Source organism: Tubulanus polymorphus, chromosome 3 (assembly GCF_964204645.1).
Source record: "Tubulanus polymorphus chromosome 3, tnTubPoly1.2, whole genome shotgun sequence".
Lineage (NCBI taxonomy): Eukaryota > Metazoa > Nemertea > Palaeonemertea > Tubulaniformes > Tubulanidae > Tubulanus > Tubulanus polymorphus.
This window is the reverse complement of record NC_134027.1, coordinates 5,366,585-5,383,987: the sequence shown is the minus strand read 5'-3', so window position 1 is coordinate 5,383,987 and position 17,403 is coordinate 5,366,585. Positions and strand designations below refer to the sequence as shown.

Genomic DNA, 17,403 nt, shown 5'->3' with positions numbered 1-17,403 from the left:
GCACCGTATGGTACTCGTGTTTAGTGGTTTCACTAATAATACTTCCTCGGGCTACTTGATCTTTGATTGTTTTGAGGACGAAAATACGTTTGGTATGTACTAGAAACATCAAACCCGTATCAGGGAATGAGTTCTCTCAGCCAGGGACTGGTCGTTAGGCGATGTCATCGGTTATTTTAGTTACAAACTCAAAGAATAGAAAAGTGTGGAACTGGTCACCTTTGTCCTTGTTGGTTGGGGGCGGTCCTCTGGCCATGCTTGCTGTAAACCTGTTATTCTGTCTGAAGTGATGATGGTGAACAAACAAACCAAATAATAAGGCCTTCACTTTCAGCTTTAAAAAAATCTTATAATATCATGCTTATACATGCTCAAATGAACAAGGGGGTTGTTGCACTTCACAAGAACTTATTTGTTTGAAGGTTTTACTGTGGTGTAAATTTGTTTAGTGTATGCTCAGTCAAGTGATACACCTGTGAAATCAAGATGTCTTCTGTTGGAAAAGTTGTGCATGTGATGTCATCAATCGGACGACTTATAGAGACATTGTCAAAATGTCTACCAAACGTACACTTTATAGATATACCCACTAACAGTAAGTGAAGCCTATTCTCTGGTAGACCAGACCAAATTAGACCCCACCCTTAATCGGTATTTCAATTGACTTTTTAAAACATGAATTTGTTCTATTTTTGATATATTTGTAGATGTAGTTGTGAATAATGGCACAGTGGAAATACCTACCGAGTGCATAAAGCAATTAAAAGATGCTGAAATTCTTATTGTTGACTCGCCAATCTTTCCAGGATCTGTTGCCCAAAGTTTACCTCTATTAAAATGGGTGCAGTCTACATATGCAGGTTTAAATCTTTATCCTCTTCCTCAAGAAGTGTAATTGTATTTTTTTTGTATTTCTTGCTTCATGGAAGGTTAACTTAATTTTTGTTTTCAGGCGTGGATGGTATTATAAATAGCCTTGATATATCTAAGGTAAGTTACCAGTAGTAAATTCATTGAAATGTATTCATACTTACTGTATTCTTATTCAAGATAATCTCTTCATACTATGATCTTTCAATTTACAGCCATATCCATCATGTGTATTAACCCGCCTGTCTGGAAAATTAGGACCCCCTATGGCTGAAAATATTGTTGGACAAATATTGCAGCATGAATTGAAAACATTGCATTTGTGGGAGGCTCAAAAAAGAAAGGAATGGTAATGTCATAAGAATTACACATGTTTGTAGGATATGAAATAAGTTGACTACCGATATTAGTGTTTTATCTTTCCCAACTTTAAGGGTTTCATTTCCTGATAGAAGACTGCTCCGTGATTTAACAATTGGTATAATTGGAATGGGTGACATAGGAAGAGATGGTATGTTGTTGACAGAATACCTCCACTTACCAGAGCCTACAGGGAAATCAATACTTTGGCAACAAGAAATCTATTTTCTGTTATTTTAGTTGCTGAAGTCTGTAAAAAAGGTTTTGGAATGAATGTTTGGGGATTAGTGAGACATATTCCGAAAAAAGAAGATCAGTCACCGAACGTTGATGTGTATAAAGTATCCAGTGATTTACCTGACTTATTGAAGAGTTGCGATGTGATTTGTTCTATATTGCCGAGTACTACTGCTACAAGGGATCTATTCTCAGGAAATACACTTGAAGTGTGTAAATCTAAGGTAAATATATACTGGCAATACTTGTACATCTAAGATGTGGTTCATTGTGATTTTGAATGTTATTATTTCATCCTATAATTATCTGGGTTTTCAGTGTCCATTATTTATCAATGTTGGGCGCGGTGATGTAATGTCAGAAGAGTCAGTACTAAATGCGCTCAGGTAAATACTGGAACAATTACTGTAATTACCGGAATATTTACATAGCTACTTGTACATACACTAATTCATTTTGTTTTCCAGACAAAAATGGATAAGTGCAGCTGTGTTAGATGTTTTTGTTTCTGAACCCCTACCAAAAGATAGTCCTCTTTGGACGGAACCAAATGTGATTATAACGCCTCATGTGTCTGGTGTAACTACCGATGAAATGGTAGGTCCTTTCTGACATATTATTGTTATACTTGTCAGTGGTGTATGAACTTTAGATAAAGAATGGTTTGTTTGCTTTTTCAGTTGGTCGACATTTTTGTCGATAACTACCAGAGATACGTAGACAACAAACCATTGAAGTATACACTACAGTGGGAACACGGTTATTAGATCAACACCGTATTAATCTAGTCAATAAGGTTTTCATTTTGTATGTTCTTTTCAACGAGTCATGTTAATGATTTATCATTGTGGAAAAGGTCTCTTTTCTGCTTGCGTCTAGTTAAGTTTTAAAAGTCAAAGTCTATTATTCACCAGATACAATGAAATTAAAACATTGTACCTTGATTGACCTATAACTCCGTTCAAATAGATATTTCCTAGTTTCGAAGTTAACCATTTGAGCATGTGTAGGTATTGCAATTGACTTAAAACGAAAGTGATGTAGTTAGATGAATAGTAATTGTTATTTTATTTTCACATTGCAAGGGTAATTCGAGCAACATAATATACATACATTAGTATTCATAAATGATAACAAAGTCTATACTGTAGCATAATTATATGAATGTTTTTTAATTGAAAAATAAACTATTTTGAAAATGATAAATGTATTCTAATTTTATTTGATAAAGTTTATCTCCATTCTCATAGTAGTAAAAATTGCATAGTTGCCACAGAATGAAACTCGCGGACGCCGGCACATTTTAAATGTGATTTCATAGGAATCTATGGACATCATTCACAGCCTTTTTAAAAAGATCGAATCTGAATCTTGACCTGATAACAGCACTCAAATTAATCATAATACTCCTGCCCTTGGTGGCAATGAGCTTATATAATGACGCGTAATCCTCTTGTAGACGGAGCGCATAATAAATCCATTAAGTCTCGTGATATTCAAAAATAAAAGTATAAGGCATTCAATTGAGACAGCCTATAGAAACCGCACGAACTAAAGTACGTTTGGAAGTTGTTTTCCAAAACAAATTCACTTGTGCTGAAAATTTAAATCCTTGGTATAACATTTCAATGTTTCTTTTCCGCGATCAAAATGTCGTAAAACGGATCATCGACCATGATCTTGCATTGGACGTTGGAAAATCCGTGTGGTTTCAGCAGTTTACGAAAATCATCGAAGGAATAGCTGTGACTACCTTTCAGCATGAACAACAGTAAGTCGGTAGTCAGCGTTAGCAGCGGTCCGTCTTTCTTGTCGTTGATCATTTTTTCTAATATTTGGAGTGTGCCACCTAGTTAATAAACTAGACAAATTTAAAAAGGGAATCAAAAGCAAACACCTCCCACTTAAAACATTACAACTCACCTTCTTTTAAAGCGCTGGCACATTTAGTGAGTACGTTTCTAGTATTCTCCTCATCTAACTCTCGTATCACATGACTGAGGACAAGCAAATCACAGGATGGAATAGAATCATTCATCACATCGACTTCAAATATGAGCGTACAAAAATATTAGTTTGGATTTTATACATTTACATAAATTTTGACCATTTAGACTTGACACTTACTACTTTGAATGACGAGATTGTCAGGAATTTTATTTTCTAAGCTATATTCCGAAGCTGCTTCATTAATTGCAAAAAATGTTGTATTCATATGAGGATATGTGTGACACATTTCAACCGCTATGGAGCTACAATCTGTAGATAGATAAAACCACAAGACGTAGATTCGTCGTTGATTGGTTTCAATAGATCTATTCAATCAAGTATAACGCTCACCTCCAATGATGATACAGGTATTGTGTTTTTCAAGTTCAAATGCAGAGACTAGATTGGGGGCAAGAGCTTCTGCAAGGGCATTCTTTGCCTCTGTAATCGGAAACTCCAGTTCAGGGCTGTTATTCGATTGGATAAAACCATGTGTTTCTTCGTCGTTTTCATCAGGCTGTTTCAATCGACCACCTTAGATTCAAATCCATAATTGAAAGTTTTTTATACAAGATTAAGACAACATTCATTTACAAAACGTCACAAGATTTTTACCTGATTGTAATGTTTCTTTGATCATATTGAACGCGGGAACACCCGTATTGAGCTCCTCCATTACATAATTAGTCACGTTTTGCTTGTTTTTCGTTAGAAAACATTGTCTGCTTTCTTGAGTATTTGCAAATAATCCTAGAAAAAATATCTTTGAATTACACCATTGTTATTATCATTAGCGTAACCATCCGATAGACATTCAATTCCTAATCGGAAATGTTACCTGTGCCAACGATGTCCCAATGTTTTTTTAGTAATTCCATTCCAGCCAAAACGTTCAGCAGTTTCTCCGTGGCATCGGGATCAAGGTCTAATCTCTTAGCTACATCCTCAGCAGTCATTGGTCGACCCCTATTTTTCTCCAGTTCGTCGAAAATCTTTAGATCGCATGCCGCCATTAAAACCTTATAGAAATAGGAACTACTTATAATATCCCCAAAGATAATGGAAAATTGGGGAGAAGCAAATTGAGTCGGATAGACAGGAATTCAAAAAAAAATTTCAGGTAGGGTGACACCAGACTGTTCGAATAGTAATCAATTATATTTCAAAATAAGCACTTTTCGCTACGCAAAAACATCCAGGAGAATGATTTGTACAATTGGAGTGGACCTGTACGTACCTGTGAATTTCTGTGCGCTGTGATGAGATCGTATATTTTGGGCGGGACGGCTTTTGCATGTTGCGGTAAACTGACGTGCTGATGCCTTCGAAAACTGTTTGAACAAAATTAGAAAATGTCACAGTTAGTACCGGGTATTTTGGTAGCTTTCGATTGTAATGAAAATGTAACATTTTTTTTCGTTATGCCATAAATGTAACAGTTTTGTACACATCGCTTCTTTCAAAAAGGGCACGTATTCTGTCGCGGCTTAGATGGCCGAAGAGCCACCCGTGCACTGTTGAAGGCAATTTGGGGCAATTTCTCTTTAGATTATGCGTCTCTCTCCTGCGATTAAAACGCACTGAAATTTTTGTAATTCTCCAGACCCACGTTTTGGCTGCGCACCCCTTTTTAAAGAATCTTCTTAATTATGTAACCCCTGTCCATCAGTCAGCCTGGATTCGCCACTGCTGCATCAATGGCATCATGCAGTGATTGGAAGGTTTAGATTACGTCCAGTTGATTTTGTCACAGATTCAACGTCATAGTGTCGTTTAATCTCCAATTTGACTGAACATGCTGTATTAAATTTTTAAGTATATCTGTAGGGTTTGCTATACCGGCACGCAGACCTCATGTCGAGAGTCATCGATATATATTATATATATGTATAATACGCGAATATTTACATATAGATGCACAGGGGCTCGTATTTGAAGTTTGGGGGTGAAGTAGCTTAGATCATCCAGTATCCCTGGTACTAATATATATAACAAGATATATATAGTACCAGGGATTGGATGATCTAAGCTACTTCACCCCCAAACTTCAAATACGAGCCCCTGTGTATAGATGTGACAAAATGTCAACATCACTATTGGGTGGGTGGTACAACATCGACGAGATGATATAAACCGCGTTAAGAAATAATTATGTAATGATCGCATTGTAAGTCCGCATACGTAATGAAATTCAGAGTGATGATATATGAGTATCGATCTTAATTTTTTGAATGAGATTACTCTTACCATTTAATAGCATGAGTTCTGGATACTCGCGACAACATTCGCATACAAAGTCTTGTCAAATCCATTTTGTAGATTTCGTGACGGCGTTGTTTCGTTCGACAGTGTTATGGCAATTTCCGTTTGGCAAATAGTCGTTCTACGTATATCCAGGGATGTTGTTGTGTATGCTATAACGCAGCTGCTGGTAGCTCAATCTACATCAAACCTACCATGCGCTGGTGAATCAGTTTTCATAGTGACATTGGCAATGTAGACAGGTTTTATATCTGCGATCGTTTCATTTATCGCACACGCTTACAACGAAATGTAGGTCGTTGTTCTAGGAATGTTGATCAAAATCCCTCAATATTTGGAAAGCGATTGAAAAATAGAACACGAGGTCAACTTGCAAAACCTAGACTAAGAATGGCCCCCGAGAAATAGGTGAATATATAAAAAGCATTCGGAAAATGCTATATATACTATCAAAATTAATAAAGACTAGCTTTTATGAACACTTGATACTACGAGTAATGTTTAGAACTAAAAACAACGGGTGGATTTGGAAATGGGCCTTTTACGTATACGTGGAATTTATACATTCAAAACATTTTGTCTCTGTGTACAGTTTAACGCACGCTACAATTCTTTATTTGTCGCTTAAAGGTGTCGTTGCGCGTTGAAATAATTTCGATTTATTGCTGTAAAACTGGTTTGTTGCAACTTTTTCAATGTCTAGAACGTCATTACAGATTCACCCTATGTCCTCGTTTGTAACACTTTGCCTGATGAGTCGAAACGATACACGATATCCGTCAATATCCGCCCGATGCCACTGGAAAACCGGTGGTTTTCCATAGCGCAATCGTCATTCATAACTTCAAAATAAGATATTCAGTTTGTATTAAATGTTTGTTTATTCATTCAATGTGCAGTATATACAGGTTGCCGATCTTACAAAACGCATACAAATAATGTATCAAGTTTTATATACAATGATTTTTCATACGTTACATGTAATATACATGATGTTCTAGAGAAGTTGAAGCAAAGCTACATTTCAACAAACTTCGGATACACTTATAAACGGTTCGACAGTCCAATATATACATATATATACACGTAAATATTTATCACAAAACGAGTATAGAAATATTGCAAAATTGCCGGAGAGACATCAGACACACGACGACAACCATAAATCAAGAATTCAAAGAAAGACAATATATCTATAATTATCAACGTGAATAAACCTAACTCGAACTTGTGTTATTCTTAATCGACATCATCCACTGTGCTAGTCGAGTGTTTTTTTTTAAATTTACAAGTAAACCCAAATTTAGAGCTAAATATATATCGAAATCTCTTAATTCTATCTACTAAGTTCTGTGAAATCTGACGCAAGCCAGAAATCCCACGTCGCATTATTCTCCAGTGCTTCGATCAGTAGGCCTAGCCAATATAAAAACCCAGGAATAGTTCAGTTCCACTATTGTACGTCAAATTCTATAGTTTAATTGAGAGTTATACTTCGACATGTTCTAACATTATTAAGTCAAAATGACGTATAAACGACTTTACGCAATTTTAACCGTTCGACCCCAAAACCAGAACCTTGACTGTTATTCAAGTGTCTGAGAAAGATAGTGAGACTGACCGGGAATCAAGAGACGATACATAATACAAAACAAAATGTACTAAAACAATATTAGTAATACCAGTATTCAGCAGTCATTTAATGACCAACTCTTTTAACAACATGAAAATAAAATCTTGATACGAAATTAAATTAATATAACATAAAAATCTTATGTTTCAACAGAATTCACTACATACATATACAAATACGCATATATTAATATTTCTTTACAAATCAGGTGAATCTTACATGCTGGCATATGAAACATTGTCTTATCTTACAATCTATCTTACAATCCATGTTATTCTATGTACAAATATGTATTTCTTTACGAAATCATAGAAATATATGGAACAATATAAAAGCTTGAAGCCATAATTTATGGAAAGTGTTCCTACAAAAATTTTGAAGTCACACCATGCTTACATTTCAGAATTCAAGGCCCCAGACTAGAACAAAATTGAAGTTGTGACTTCACAGCTGAACATCATAGAGTACAAAATTATAGACAATGAAAATGTAAACGAGATACAAATTGCAGATCTATTTTGCCAGGAAGATCAAAAGTTTTCAATCAATCTTTTTCTTCGCTTTCATAAGTTTAAGAATCAAATAAAAAGACGATTTTTGATAATATATTACACGGTGCATTGATCTGTACAGAGTTCAAGCCAGCTGAAAAATATACATTGCAAAATTTTACAGACTGATAGATTTACACAACCTTATGAAGTATTGATCTATGGATAAATTAACTAACATAGGATGAGCAAAATAAATACCGTATCTAAATAGGGCAGCTATCCTTTGGTTTATAAACAAAATAAGACAACAGAACATACAAATATATAATAGATAATGACAACGGTTGTCATATTAGCGGTAGCTACATCGCAAATTAGGGATTGGGGTGGGGTCAACCATCCTCCCTCAGCAGGGATTTGAACCCGATGGCATCGCTACATTCAGCCACGGCACAATGCCCTGCCACACTAGGGTGTGCAGGTTTACCGCATGAAAACTTGCGGCACCAATCAGATTTGTGACACCGATCAGCTCGTTGTATAATCGCTAAGGCAAATTTCATGGAAGAACTATAAATGGGAAAGCGCGGGCTAAAATAAAACAGGATATCCGATTGGCTTATAACGACATCATCTAAGCTGCGCATGTAGCCACGCACTCGGTCTAGTGTGGCAGGGTTTCATACCGTGGCAATCTCGATGTCATCAGATTCGAATCCCTGCTGGGGGAGGATGATGGGTACCGACATTCAGGTTTTCATCTTGTCCATGTCAAGCAAGTCCAAAACTACTTTTTGTACGCAAATAGATCAACGCACATTATTGATAATCAATTTCAGTTAGTTATCATTTCAACGATTATGTATAAATGCAAAATCTAAAAAGATTCAAGCCTCAAAATCCCGTCCACATGAATATCCGGACCATTTCATGATTTGTGAAATAACATCCTGAGGTTTCCATATGTCACAAGATTGAGTTGAGAAATAGTGAAAAGTATTTTGGTTTTGAGTGTATTGAGAGGTAGCAGTTCAATCATAGTATTACAATCTCATTGTCCATACAACAATACGCTTACTTATCATCATTTCAGGGCAGTAACTTTTGTGACGTAATCTATTTATCAGTAAACCATGCGGTGAATTTTAAGAATCTTCCCGAGTCGTTGTTTGGCTGTTGCCATTCCTTTCCTCGGTTTCTTGGTGGCAGCTAAAACAAAACGAAATCAGATTTTAGCAAACTACGGCAAAAATTGTCAGTGAAATCAATAATCAAGTTATATATACAGAACTCACTTTTATTTGGACTAATAGGTGCTGGACGACCTGATGCGGATGCTGATTTGTCTCCTGGCATTGCTATAGTTAAACCAGCAGCACCGAGGGGATGGAAGTTTGATGGGCCTGGTTCTGGTTCAGCCGGCTTTTCTGGTTTGGGCTTCTTTCGAATATACTGACGTTTCGGAGGCTGAATAGAAGATTGAATTGAAATCTAGTCAATAATGATAGAATCATCTTATGATTATAGATAATCAGTCACGAAGAATGATGAATAAACGTACTGGTTTATCAGCTAATGCCGCCGCCGCTGCAGCTAAACCACTTTCCACAGCTTCTTTCTTTACTCCTTCTCGAACAGGGCGGTCGACTTTCTCTCCAACTCCTGATGTTACTTTAGCTGAAAACAAAACAACAGACACGTAAGTGGCATCAATACAAAAAGCTACATATTTATTTGCATCATTTGGCAGTTAAGTTAAAGTGAATATACATATATACATACCTTTGGGATTCCAAGTTTCGTCTTTTTTTGGGCGGCCTCGTGGTTTGAAAACATGTTCGCTTTCATCGGCATCTAACTCTAGATGAGGATAAACTTAAATAAATAAAATAATACGCGGCATAAGTCACAACAACGTTTCAAAAACATTTAATAAAGGGTTGTTTGATTTAACAAAAGAGGAAGGAAAATTGATTCAAAAATATAAATACTTAAGGCTAAAAACTAGGGGTCCAGGGACACCATGCCCACTTGGGAAATGGTTTCAAATGCTCAACAATCTAACAATTTCAATATTCAACGCCCCCTGGTGACCATTTACAAAAACCGACGACCTTGAAACTCACCAAAATCATAGAACATGTCAGCAGCTACGATTTTGTAATTGATTGTGATAACAAAATATGCCTCGTTACCAATTTAATATGGAAATACTAAGTCATTCTACTATTCAACGCCCCCTGGTGACCATATTCAAAACCCAATGACCTCGAAACTCACAACAATCATAGAACATGTCATGAACTACAACTTTGCAATTGATCATGGTAACAAAATATGCCTAGGTACCAATATAATAAGGAAATACTAAGTTATTCTACTATTCAACGCCCCCTGGTGACCATATAGAAAAACTAATGTCCTTAAAACTCACAACAATCATAGATGATGTCATGAGCTATAACTTTCCAATTGATTGTGGTTACAAAATATGCATAGGTACGAATATAATAAAGAAATGCTAAGATATTGTATTATTCAACGCCCCCTGGTGGCCATATACGAAATCCAATTACCTTGAAACTCACCACAATCATAGAACACGTTATGAGCTACAACTTTCTAATTGATTGTGGTAGCAAAATACGCTTAGGTATCAATATAATGTGGAAAAACTTTTCCCACTTAAGAATGAGTACTGGTGACACCAAGATGGCCGCCAATTGCGTCATAATTGGCTGATGAAAAATACCTTTCTGAGGTATAAAACATCCCTTTCCAAAGAATACCCATCACAAATTGCAATGAGAAATGGTAAACCAGTAGGAAGCTACAGGACTCAGAATTCGGGCAAAAATTAACATTTTTGGGCACTAAAAAGGTCATAGGACGGCCATCTTGAGTCCGACCGACCCAATTTTTGTTTCGTTGATGGGCCCTGGGGGGATTCATATATATCCGAAAGATCAAGGTAATTGATCGAAGCGTCTTCAAAATTTCCCTCAAAAAGTTCAAAAATGTGTAAAAAGTGCTGATTTTGGCGAACAACAATGGCTGCCAGTCAGCCATCTTGATTCTGACAGGGCCAGTTTTTGGGCTGAAGATGTGTCTAGGGTAGATACACGTGTAACCCAAATATCAAGACGTTACCTTGAAGCGTCTTCAACACTTCCCAAAATAACTGGATTCCGTCTACGGACGGACGAAAAGTGAACGCAATAGCCCGCTGGGACTAAAGTCCCAAGTGGGCTAAAAATTGATGCCTTGTTTCTCCACTCTGCTGAGCTTAAATTTTGACCCGGCCGGCCGCCTATCTACCCTATACATTACTTTTTTAAAAATCGTGATCAATTTTACCATAACAGACCCGGCCGCTATAGAAATGAACTGTTTACAAATTTTATCATATTTTACAAAAATGACCCGGCCGTTGCGGAGAAACAAGGTATCATTTTTGTTTAGCCTAATATACTAAAATTTCATGTTGCATGATATCTGAATTATAAAAAAAAATCTTACCGAATTCATCATCTTTGTAATGAGTTGGCATATTCTCCCCGGTATCATCACTGAGCTGTATCTTTCTTGCACGTTCTCGCTGCGTCTTTGACACCGATGATCTCCTTGTTTGCAGATCTCCGGCGCGACTTTGGCTGCCGGGTATTGAAAATGTGCGCGAAGCTGTACCAGGAAACGGAGTAAAACCTCCCATTCTCATCGATAACAATCCACCAATAGCCTCACGTTCTGTAGAATTCCTGAAAACATTCATACGAACATGAAACACATATTAGCGTTTGACGACTGTCTTCTTTGTTTCATCTTGCAGTAATCATTTGAAATGATTACTCCAAGGTTTGATTTCATAGCATAATTTACCCAATAGAATCATCAACGTCAATGTGAAAGTCATCAGGTGAATCATAACCACCACTAGCAGCCTGTAGAATATCAGCTATACTACCATTAGTACCACTGGGGATCTCTACCGCACTGGTCAATGTGGCCGGTTTTTGTGGACTCGTAAAATAATAATCTGACTGACTTTCTGATTCACTCTGAGTGGACGTTATAGAAGAGTCTTGTGAAAGCGTTGAAGTCGACTCGTTAAGACTTTTGGGTGGAACTAAAATAGAAGGAATCACATGCTGCTGTTTGAGATGGGAAAGCTACCATAACGTTTAATACTCGTCATCATAATTTATATTCAAAACGCCACCTGAAAGTTTCATTTTCAACGATCCTGGTTTGATAGTGGAGCTTATTTTCTCTTGACTAGAACTTCTTGATGAGACAGTGGCAGCCGCTACTGCACCCTTCCGTCTCGGACCATCGTCAACTATCAATGGATTGTTGTCTGATTCACTATCGCTATGGAATTCATATGTATCTAACCTTGCTGAACCAGGACTACTGAACGATTTGTCAAGGCTTGAACTACTGTTATTTGAAATCCTCTTTTCATTACTGAAATAAGAAGTATGGCATTATGAAGCAGGGTGGCCACCTTTTTTTACTTGGTTTTCCCATGCATGTTCTAGCAATTTTTTTTCAAATTTCTCTGACTTTTCGCTTTTTAACAAATTTCCCTGACTATTTTCATGAAAAGAAAAAAATTAATTTTTGGCTTTTCCCTGAATTCCCAGGTAAGTGAAGTAAGTCAGAACATACTTTGAACATAAGCTTTATTAGCATTTACTTACCTAACTATTTTACCATTGGACACCTTAAGCTTAATCGAACCGGGACTGGGTTGATCATTTTCATCTTTGATAGTGTCCATATAAGCACCGGCTTTGGGTATCCGAACCATTAGTGGAGCCTGCATAAAAAGCATGTATTATTACTATTGTGCGCTACATAGATTAATCAATCTATTGAGGACTTCTAATGTTTACCTTTTTACTGTCTTGTGCGGATTTCTTTTTCCGAGATTTTGACTTAGTTTTCTTTGTTATTTTCTCAGGAGAACTATTCCAATCGACGGTATCATCAGAGTCATAGTCAATTTTATCTGGCTCAAAATTGAAATAATTTTCACTGGTTTCTTCAACCTTCGGCACCACGGGTGCTTTTTTCTTTCGAGACTTCTTCGCCGCGGGCTCAGTTTTAATGACTGTCTTAGGACTTTCAGTTTTAATAACTTTTTGCAATTTAGAGCCTTTCTTTTTCCGAGACTTAGATTTATTAGCAGGCTTTTTTGAAGTCGGTCCCCACTCTACATCATCACCATCATCATCGGAAGGTGCTGGGAGACCACGTTTCAGTGTAAAATCAGGACTCTCTTGTTTTAACGTTTTCTGTCGTTTAGTAGGTGTGCCTTGAGGTTCCGATTCATTTTCCTCAGAGTCTGGGTCTTTTTTCCGTCGTCGATTCTCAGATTTAGCTCTGCTTCCCGGTTTCTGAAGGGATTATTCATTCGATGAAAAGAACATCTACTTTCATTGCTCAGTGGCATAGAGCATATAATGAATTGAACTACTCACCTCATGATGCCGCACTTCTTTCTGGAGATCTTTCACAATTTTCCCATATGACATCGGGTCCAACGTCGCTTGTTTCTGGCTTTTTACGAACTAAAAGAGAAGAAAATTGATCAACTTCGGGAATACCTCAAATAAGGATGATAAAATAATCATATAGATTAATATACAATGTTTTGTGCTGTCCAATCTCAGTGATGATATCTCTCTACAAAGCAGTACCGTGTAATAATGCAAAAAGCTCTATATGAAATTGAGGTTTTATTAATAGAAGGCGGCGTATATATAAATATGTGGAGATCATCTTTCTAGTCATTAAGATATTTAGTACAACACCACCACAGGAAATAATCACTTACAATCAGTCGTCAGTACCATGCATGATATTCATTTCAACAAGAAACACGAAAAACAATGTTTCACTGAATGTGAAGTGAATTTGATATACCGGTACCGGTACATGTAATCAAATTCACTTAAATTGCTCATTAGATAAGTTTAATGGGTTTATCATGAACATCAAATACCATGCGATGTATAGCCTCAGTAACAACATTTCTACTGGAATGAACACCCGATGAAAGGATGGGCGCCAGATTTTTAGAGTTTTTGCTACACTTGTAGATTGAAAATTTCTCCTGTTTCCCCCCTAAAAACTAGCAAACATTAATGACAAAATCATTTGAAATTCATCAAAATTTTAGAAAGTAATGAATCAAAAAAAAAAAAGAAAAGATCTTTAAAAGGGACGTGTAAAACTTATACTACCAGAAGCCACAGAAACCAGACATAAATAAGGTGGTGGCACTATAGAGATAGGACTACATGTATATGAAGTACAATAGTCATGCAACATACAAAGAAAATGACTGGTTTCTAACACTAATGATAAAGAAAGTGCCAGAGTAATCAAATGACAACTCACAATATATGGTGGAATCTGGAATTAAATGGATTAAAGCTTATAACAGTACGGTAATAGATATGATTAAAGCTTGGGCCAAGTTCTATAACTGTCCAATATCACTCCAAGTGAAACCTATACACAGAAAAGTTCAATTCAGAGAATGATAACTGCAATGATCGTGAATTATTTATGAAGTAAAACTACTTATTGACTGCAGTGTGTCAAACTTACATCTTTTCTTTGCATCCAGCCTTTAAGATGAGGCAACATAGCCTTTGCGCCGCTCAACAAATACTGAGGTGGTTTTGTGTTTTCCTCGGAATGTTCTGAAACAGTTTGAAATAGAATATTAATAGACAACACGTCGACATAATCAAATGATTGAATAAGATTTTGGAAGCAGGAATAGTCAACTGACCCTTGAGTATATCATTAATAGCTGTAGCTGCATACCAGGTGATCATTTCAAACTGAGGGAACATATATTTATCAGGGGTTTTCACAACGCGTTCCATTTCATAAATCCTTAAAATACAAATCAAAAGGTTTACAGATACAAACGCATCCGTTATAAGGAGCAAGATAACACCTGGATATCAACTTACTCCAGCTGCAAAGAGATGTTGAAATTGTGAAGGAAATTTCCACCAAATACGAGTGAATCAATTGGTGTCAGCACAGCATGGATCCAACCAGTAGGAATAAACAACGTCTGTCCCTGTTTTACTGTACACTTATAGCACATATCAACTTGATCACCGAAAAATGTTTCCGATTGGTTGGAAGACGATACCCAACGTTCGTACAGTGACAGATTGGCAGATGTTGGTCGAATCAGATAGAATACTTTTTCACCCTGAAAAATCAAGCATAATTCATTAGATCTACCAGGTACTCATCATATCAAGTTAACTCTTACGCAGGGCACTCACAGGTTTCTTGATTTTCCCATTTTTGATACCCTGATTTTAGATTTTAGGCCCATTCAAAGTGAATGAGTGCCAATTATCGCTACCATTGACAAAGTGTTTTCATAAAGTTTGTAATCAATATGTCATAAGACATTTAGGCATATAAGCTAAAGGAAAATTTCATTTTGAGACCATTTTCCATAGCCATAGAGAAAAAAAAACAAAATTTTCATAGCTTTTCAAGGGCTTGAAAAAAAATTCCCATTTTCCAAAAACTATAGGATCCCTGCTTACATATATAAGTTGCACGTTTCGGAAGAACTTACCCGAAGAACATGATACCATACTGATGTGCCACCAAAATCTACATGGAAGTCGGTGAAGCTGTCTTTAACTCCCATCAGACAATACTTTTGTACCATTGGTTTCGTGTAGTGGCAATCCTCGGGAAGTTGGTCCGGCCAGTAATTATGAACCCAGCTTATTTTACGTACAACAGCAGGTACCTCAACTAATTCGGATAATCTGGAATTGTCGAAAATACTAAATCTTACACGATCAGTTATCTTTGTAACTTGCTTGAATTCTATGTATTCTCCAAGTCTCCAATCTGCTATCAAATTCATAAATAGATGATCATAAACCTTGGAGAGTATCTTTACCTCGTGTTTGAAAATTCTAAACTGATGACGTTGAATATTTTATTTCTATTTGGGCTGTTGTAATATTCGGTCCATTCTCGCATTAACATTTTATAATCTTCTTGTCGTGAAACATCAATCACATCAATTTCTCTCATAGACCCTGTCAATAAATGATAACAATCAATTTTGTTGAAAAATGTATTTCCAAATTTTTCCACTGTTTTTCCCTTAGAATATCCGATGAATGAAATTCATTCGCAAGGCATCCAGTCCAAAGCGAAAAATAAAATTCAAGCGATTGAAAGTTTTTACGTACCAACATGATTTTCGACATCTTGGATAGAGAAACTGGTAGGTGGTACAATCATACCCAATCCGTCTTTTTTCTCAATCAAAATTGGACGCTCGAACTGTGTCTTCTTCATGTATTCAACAGTAAGTTGATGCCCAGGAACTCGAAGCAATGGAATCTCATCAGCACTGAATAAAAAGTATTTCAATATTCAACCTGTGCAGTAGAATTATGGTAGATTATTGGTTACACGCGTGGTACAACATGAAAAGTATTAAGAGGTTTATTGTATTACTGCATTACTGTACCAAATAATGTTAATTTACCTGGGAAAAGTTCGACTTTTGAGTTCTCTGATGAAAACCACTGTACCGGTCTGAACCTAGATAATATAGTAAATAAGATAAGAAAGTTTTTCGTCACAATACACTTAAAAAATAAACAAGTAAATTATGTTTACCTTTCCGTTATCTCCATTTTCTGAATAATCATATCTATGCCAATTTTTTCTCTTTTTGACTGAAAGCATGAAAACCAGTACAAAATGAATGACATACATTACATTCATATGACAATGACATGTATCGAATCGCATAGATTCTGATAAGTTATAAAGCGAAATCAAAAAGGGAAAATAAACAGGCTGCTCGTTTCACCCTGCAGAGTACTCCAAACAGTGCCATCTAGCGGAATTCTCGCTGCCCCACCAAATTTTGTGGCGTAGCGGAGTAGCGTCTGAAAGAGTCACGTGACCTGTTCTAGTGTATTTCTTTGCTCCGCACAGTGTTCGGAGTACTCCACAGAGTGAAACGAGCAGCCTGAAAGTAACAATTCATTTAAACTTACCAACCAATGGTCCATGTCTCACCTGACAGTGAGGACAATGATAGATCTCAATGTCTGAAGCTTGAAATTCCTGTATTCCAACACAACTACAGAATTCAAAATCGTTTCATTTGCATTAATAATGAAGAATGAAATTGATCCAGCATTTCAAAAACATAAATCGCAGTAAACACATACTTTGTCATACTCAACCTACCCCCATAACGATTAAAACATACATTTGCCAATGATGTGTGACTAAGCGGCTGACACTCAGACTATGCAAGTTAAGACTTAGGTAGATGAATTTTAGTCGCCCACGAATCAAAACCCTTCAAATCATATATCAAAATATACTACAGTAAATATACCTTCCGTGGTACCAGTCTTTACAAACGTCGCATTGTATCATGAACCGAGTTTCATCATAGTGTTGCCTGCACAGACAGTAAACTGTTTCATTCGCCGCCATATTGAAATCCCGGACAAAGAACTA

At 36.6% G+C, this 17,403-nt stretch overlaps 3 protein-coding genes across 5 annotated transcripts; 1 reads left to right on the top strand and 2 right to left on the bottom strand.

Annotated features, from left to right (window-relative positions):
• The first annotated feature begins 22 nt into the window (after window positions 1-22).
• Window positions 23-2,592, top strand: LOC141900993 (glyoxylate/hydroxypyruvate reductase B-like). Of its 3 annotated transcripts, none has more exons than XM_074788044.1 (10): window positions 23-92; window positions 450-595; window positions 714-860; window positions 953-990; window positions 1,086-1,219; window positions 1,305-1,381; window positions 1,471-1,691; window positions 1,786-1,853; window positions 1,935-2,064; window positions 2,148-2,592. In XM_074788044.1, exons 2-10 carry the CDS (start codon window positions 487-489, stop codon window positions 2,232-2,234), a joined length of 1,011 nt encoding a protein of 336 aa, XP_074644145.1. In that variant the 5' UTR covers window positions 23-92; window positions 450-486; the 3' UTR covers window positions 2,235-2,592. The 3 variants fall into 3 exon arrangements, with proteins under 3 accessions (XP_074644145.1, XP_074644143.1, XP_074644144.1); XM_074788042.1 differs by having other exon boundaries at window positions 708-860; window positions 2,148-2,589; XM_074788043.1 differs by having other exon boundaries at window positions 77-92; window positions 423-595; window positions 708-860; window positions 2,148-2,590.
• Window positions 2,593-2,620: 28 nt separating this feature from the next.
• LOC141900989 (acetylserotonin O-methyltransferase-like) lies at window positions 2,621-5,972 on the bottom strand. The gene is made up of 8 exons (XM_074788035.1): window positions 5,704-5,972; window positions 4,694-4,787; window positions 4,295-4,475; window positions 4,072-4,206; window positions 3,808-3,990; window positions 3,595-3,726; window positions 3,391-3,513; window positions 2,621-3,316 (listed from the first exon to the last, which is right to left on the bottom strand). The coding sequence occupies exons 1-8, from the start codon at window positions 5,766-5,768 to the stop codon at window positions 3,093-3,095; spliced, it is 1,137 nt and encodes a 378-aa protein (XP_074644136.1). The 5' UTR covers window positions 5,769-5,972; the 3' UTR covers window positions 2,621-3,092.
• A 646-nt stretch (window positions 5,973-6,618) lies between these two features.
• On the bottom strand, window positions 6,619-17,379 carry LOC141900969 (histone lysine demethylase PHF8-like). Its single transcript, XM_074788007.1, has 20 exons — window positions 17,279-17,379; window positions 16,929-17,014; window positions 16,543-16,601; window positions 16,409-16,464; window positions 16,107-16,270; window positions 15,809-15,950; window positions 15,473-15,671; window positions 14,841-15,091; window positions 14,654-14,760; window positions 14,467-14,561; window positions 13,332-13,421; window positions 12,744-13,247; window positions 12,549-12,667; window positions 12,065-12,312; window positions 11,725-11,971; window positions 11,365-11,603; window positions 9,628-9,720; window positions 9,407-9,522; window positions 9,141-9,312; window positions 6,619-9,054 (listed from the first exon to the last, which is right to left on the bottom strand). Exons 1-20 carry the CDS (start codon window positions 17,377-17,379, stop codon window positions 8,969-8,971), a joined length of 3,174 nt encoding a protein of 1,057 aa, XP_074644108.1. The 3' UTR covers window positions 6,619-8,968.
• Window positions 17,380-17,403: the final 24 nt, after the last annotated feature.

What these genes read in the sequence shown, in the direction of transcription:
- LOC141900969 (XM_074788007.1), bottom strand. Translation starts at nt 17,379, where the DNA reads ATGGCGGCGAATGAAACAGTTTACTGTCTGTGCAGGCAACACTATGAT. An exon ending in AAGAAGTGCGGCATCATGAG is followed by an intron (nt 13,248 to 13,331) that starts GTGAGTAGTTCA and finishes TAATCCCTTCAG; the next exon opens with AAACCGGGAAGCAGAGCTAA. An exon ending in CGAAACTTGGAATCCCAAAG is followed by an intron (nt 9,523 to 9,627) that starts GTATGTATATAT and finishes TTTTGTTTTCAG; the next exon opens with CTAAAGTAACATCAGGAGTT.
- LOC141900989 (XM_074788035.1), bottom strand. Translation starts at nt 5,768, where the DNA reads ATGGATTTGACAAGACTTTGTATGCGAATGTTGTCGCGAGTATCCAGA. An exon ending in AGAACTCATGCTATTAAATG is followed by an intron (nt 4,788 to 5,703) that starts GTAAGAGTAATC and finishes TTGTTCAAACAG; the next exon opens with TTTTCGAAGGCATCAGCACG. An exon ending in TTGGGACATCGTTGGCACAG is followed by an intron (nt 4,207 to 4,294) that starts GTAACATTTCCG and finishes TATTTTTTCTAG; the next exon opens with GATTATTTGCAAATACTCAA.
- LOC141900993 (XM_074788043.1), top strand. Translation starts at nt 487, where the DNA reads ATGTCTTCTGTTGGAAAAGTTGTGCATGTGATGTCATCAATCGGACGA. An exon ending in GGGTGACATAGGAAGAGATG is followed by an intron (nt 1,382 to 1,470) that starts GTATGTTGTTGA and finishes CTGTTATTTTAG; the next exon opens with TTGCTGAAGTCTGTAAAAAA. An exon ending in TCAGTACTAAATGCGCTCAG is followed by an intron (nt 1,854 to 1,934) that starts GTAAATACTGGA and finishes TTTGTTTTCCAG; the next exon opens with ACAAAAATGGATAAGTGCAG.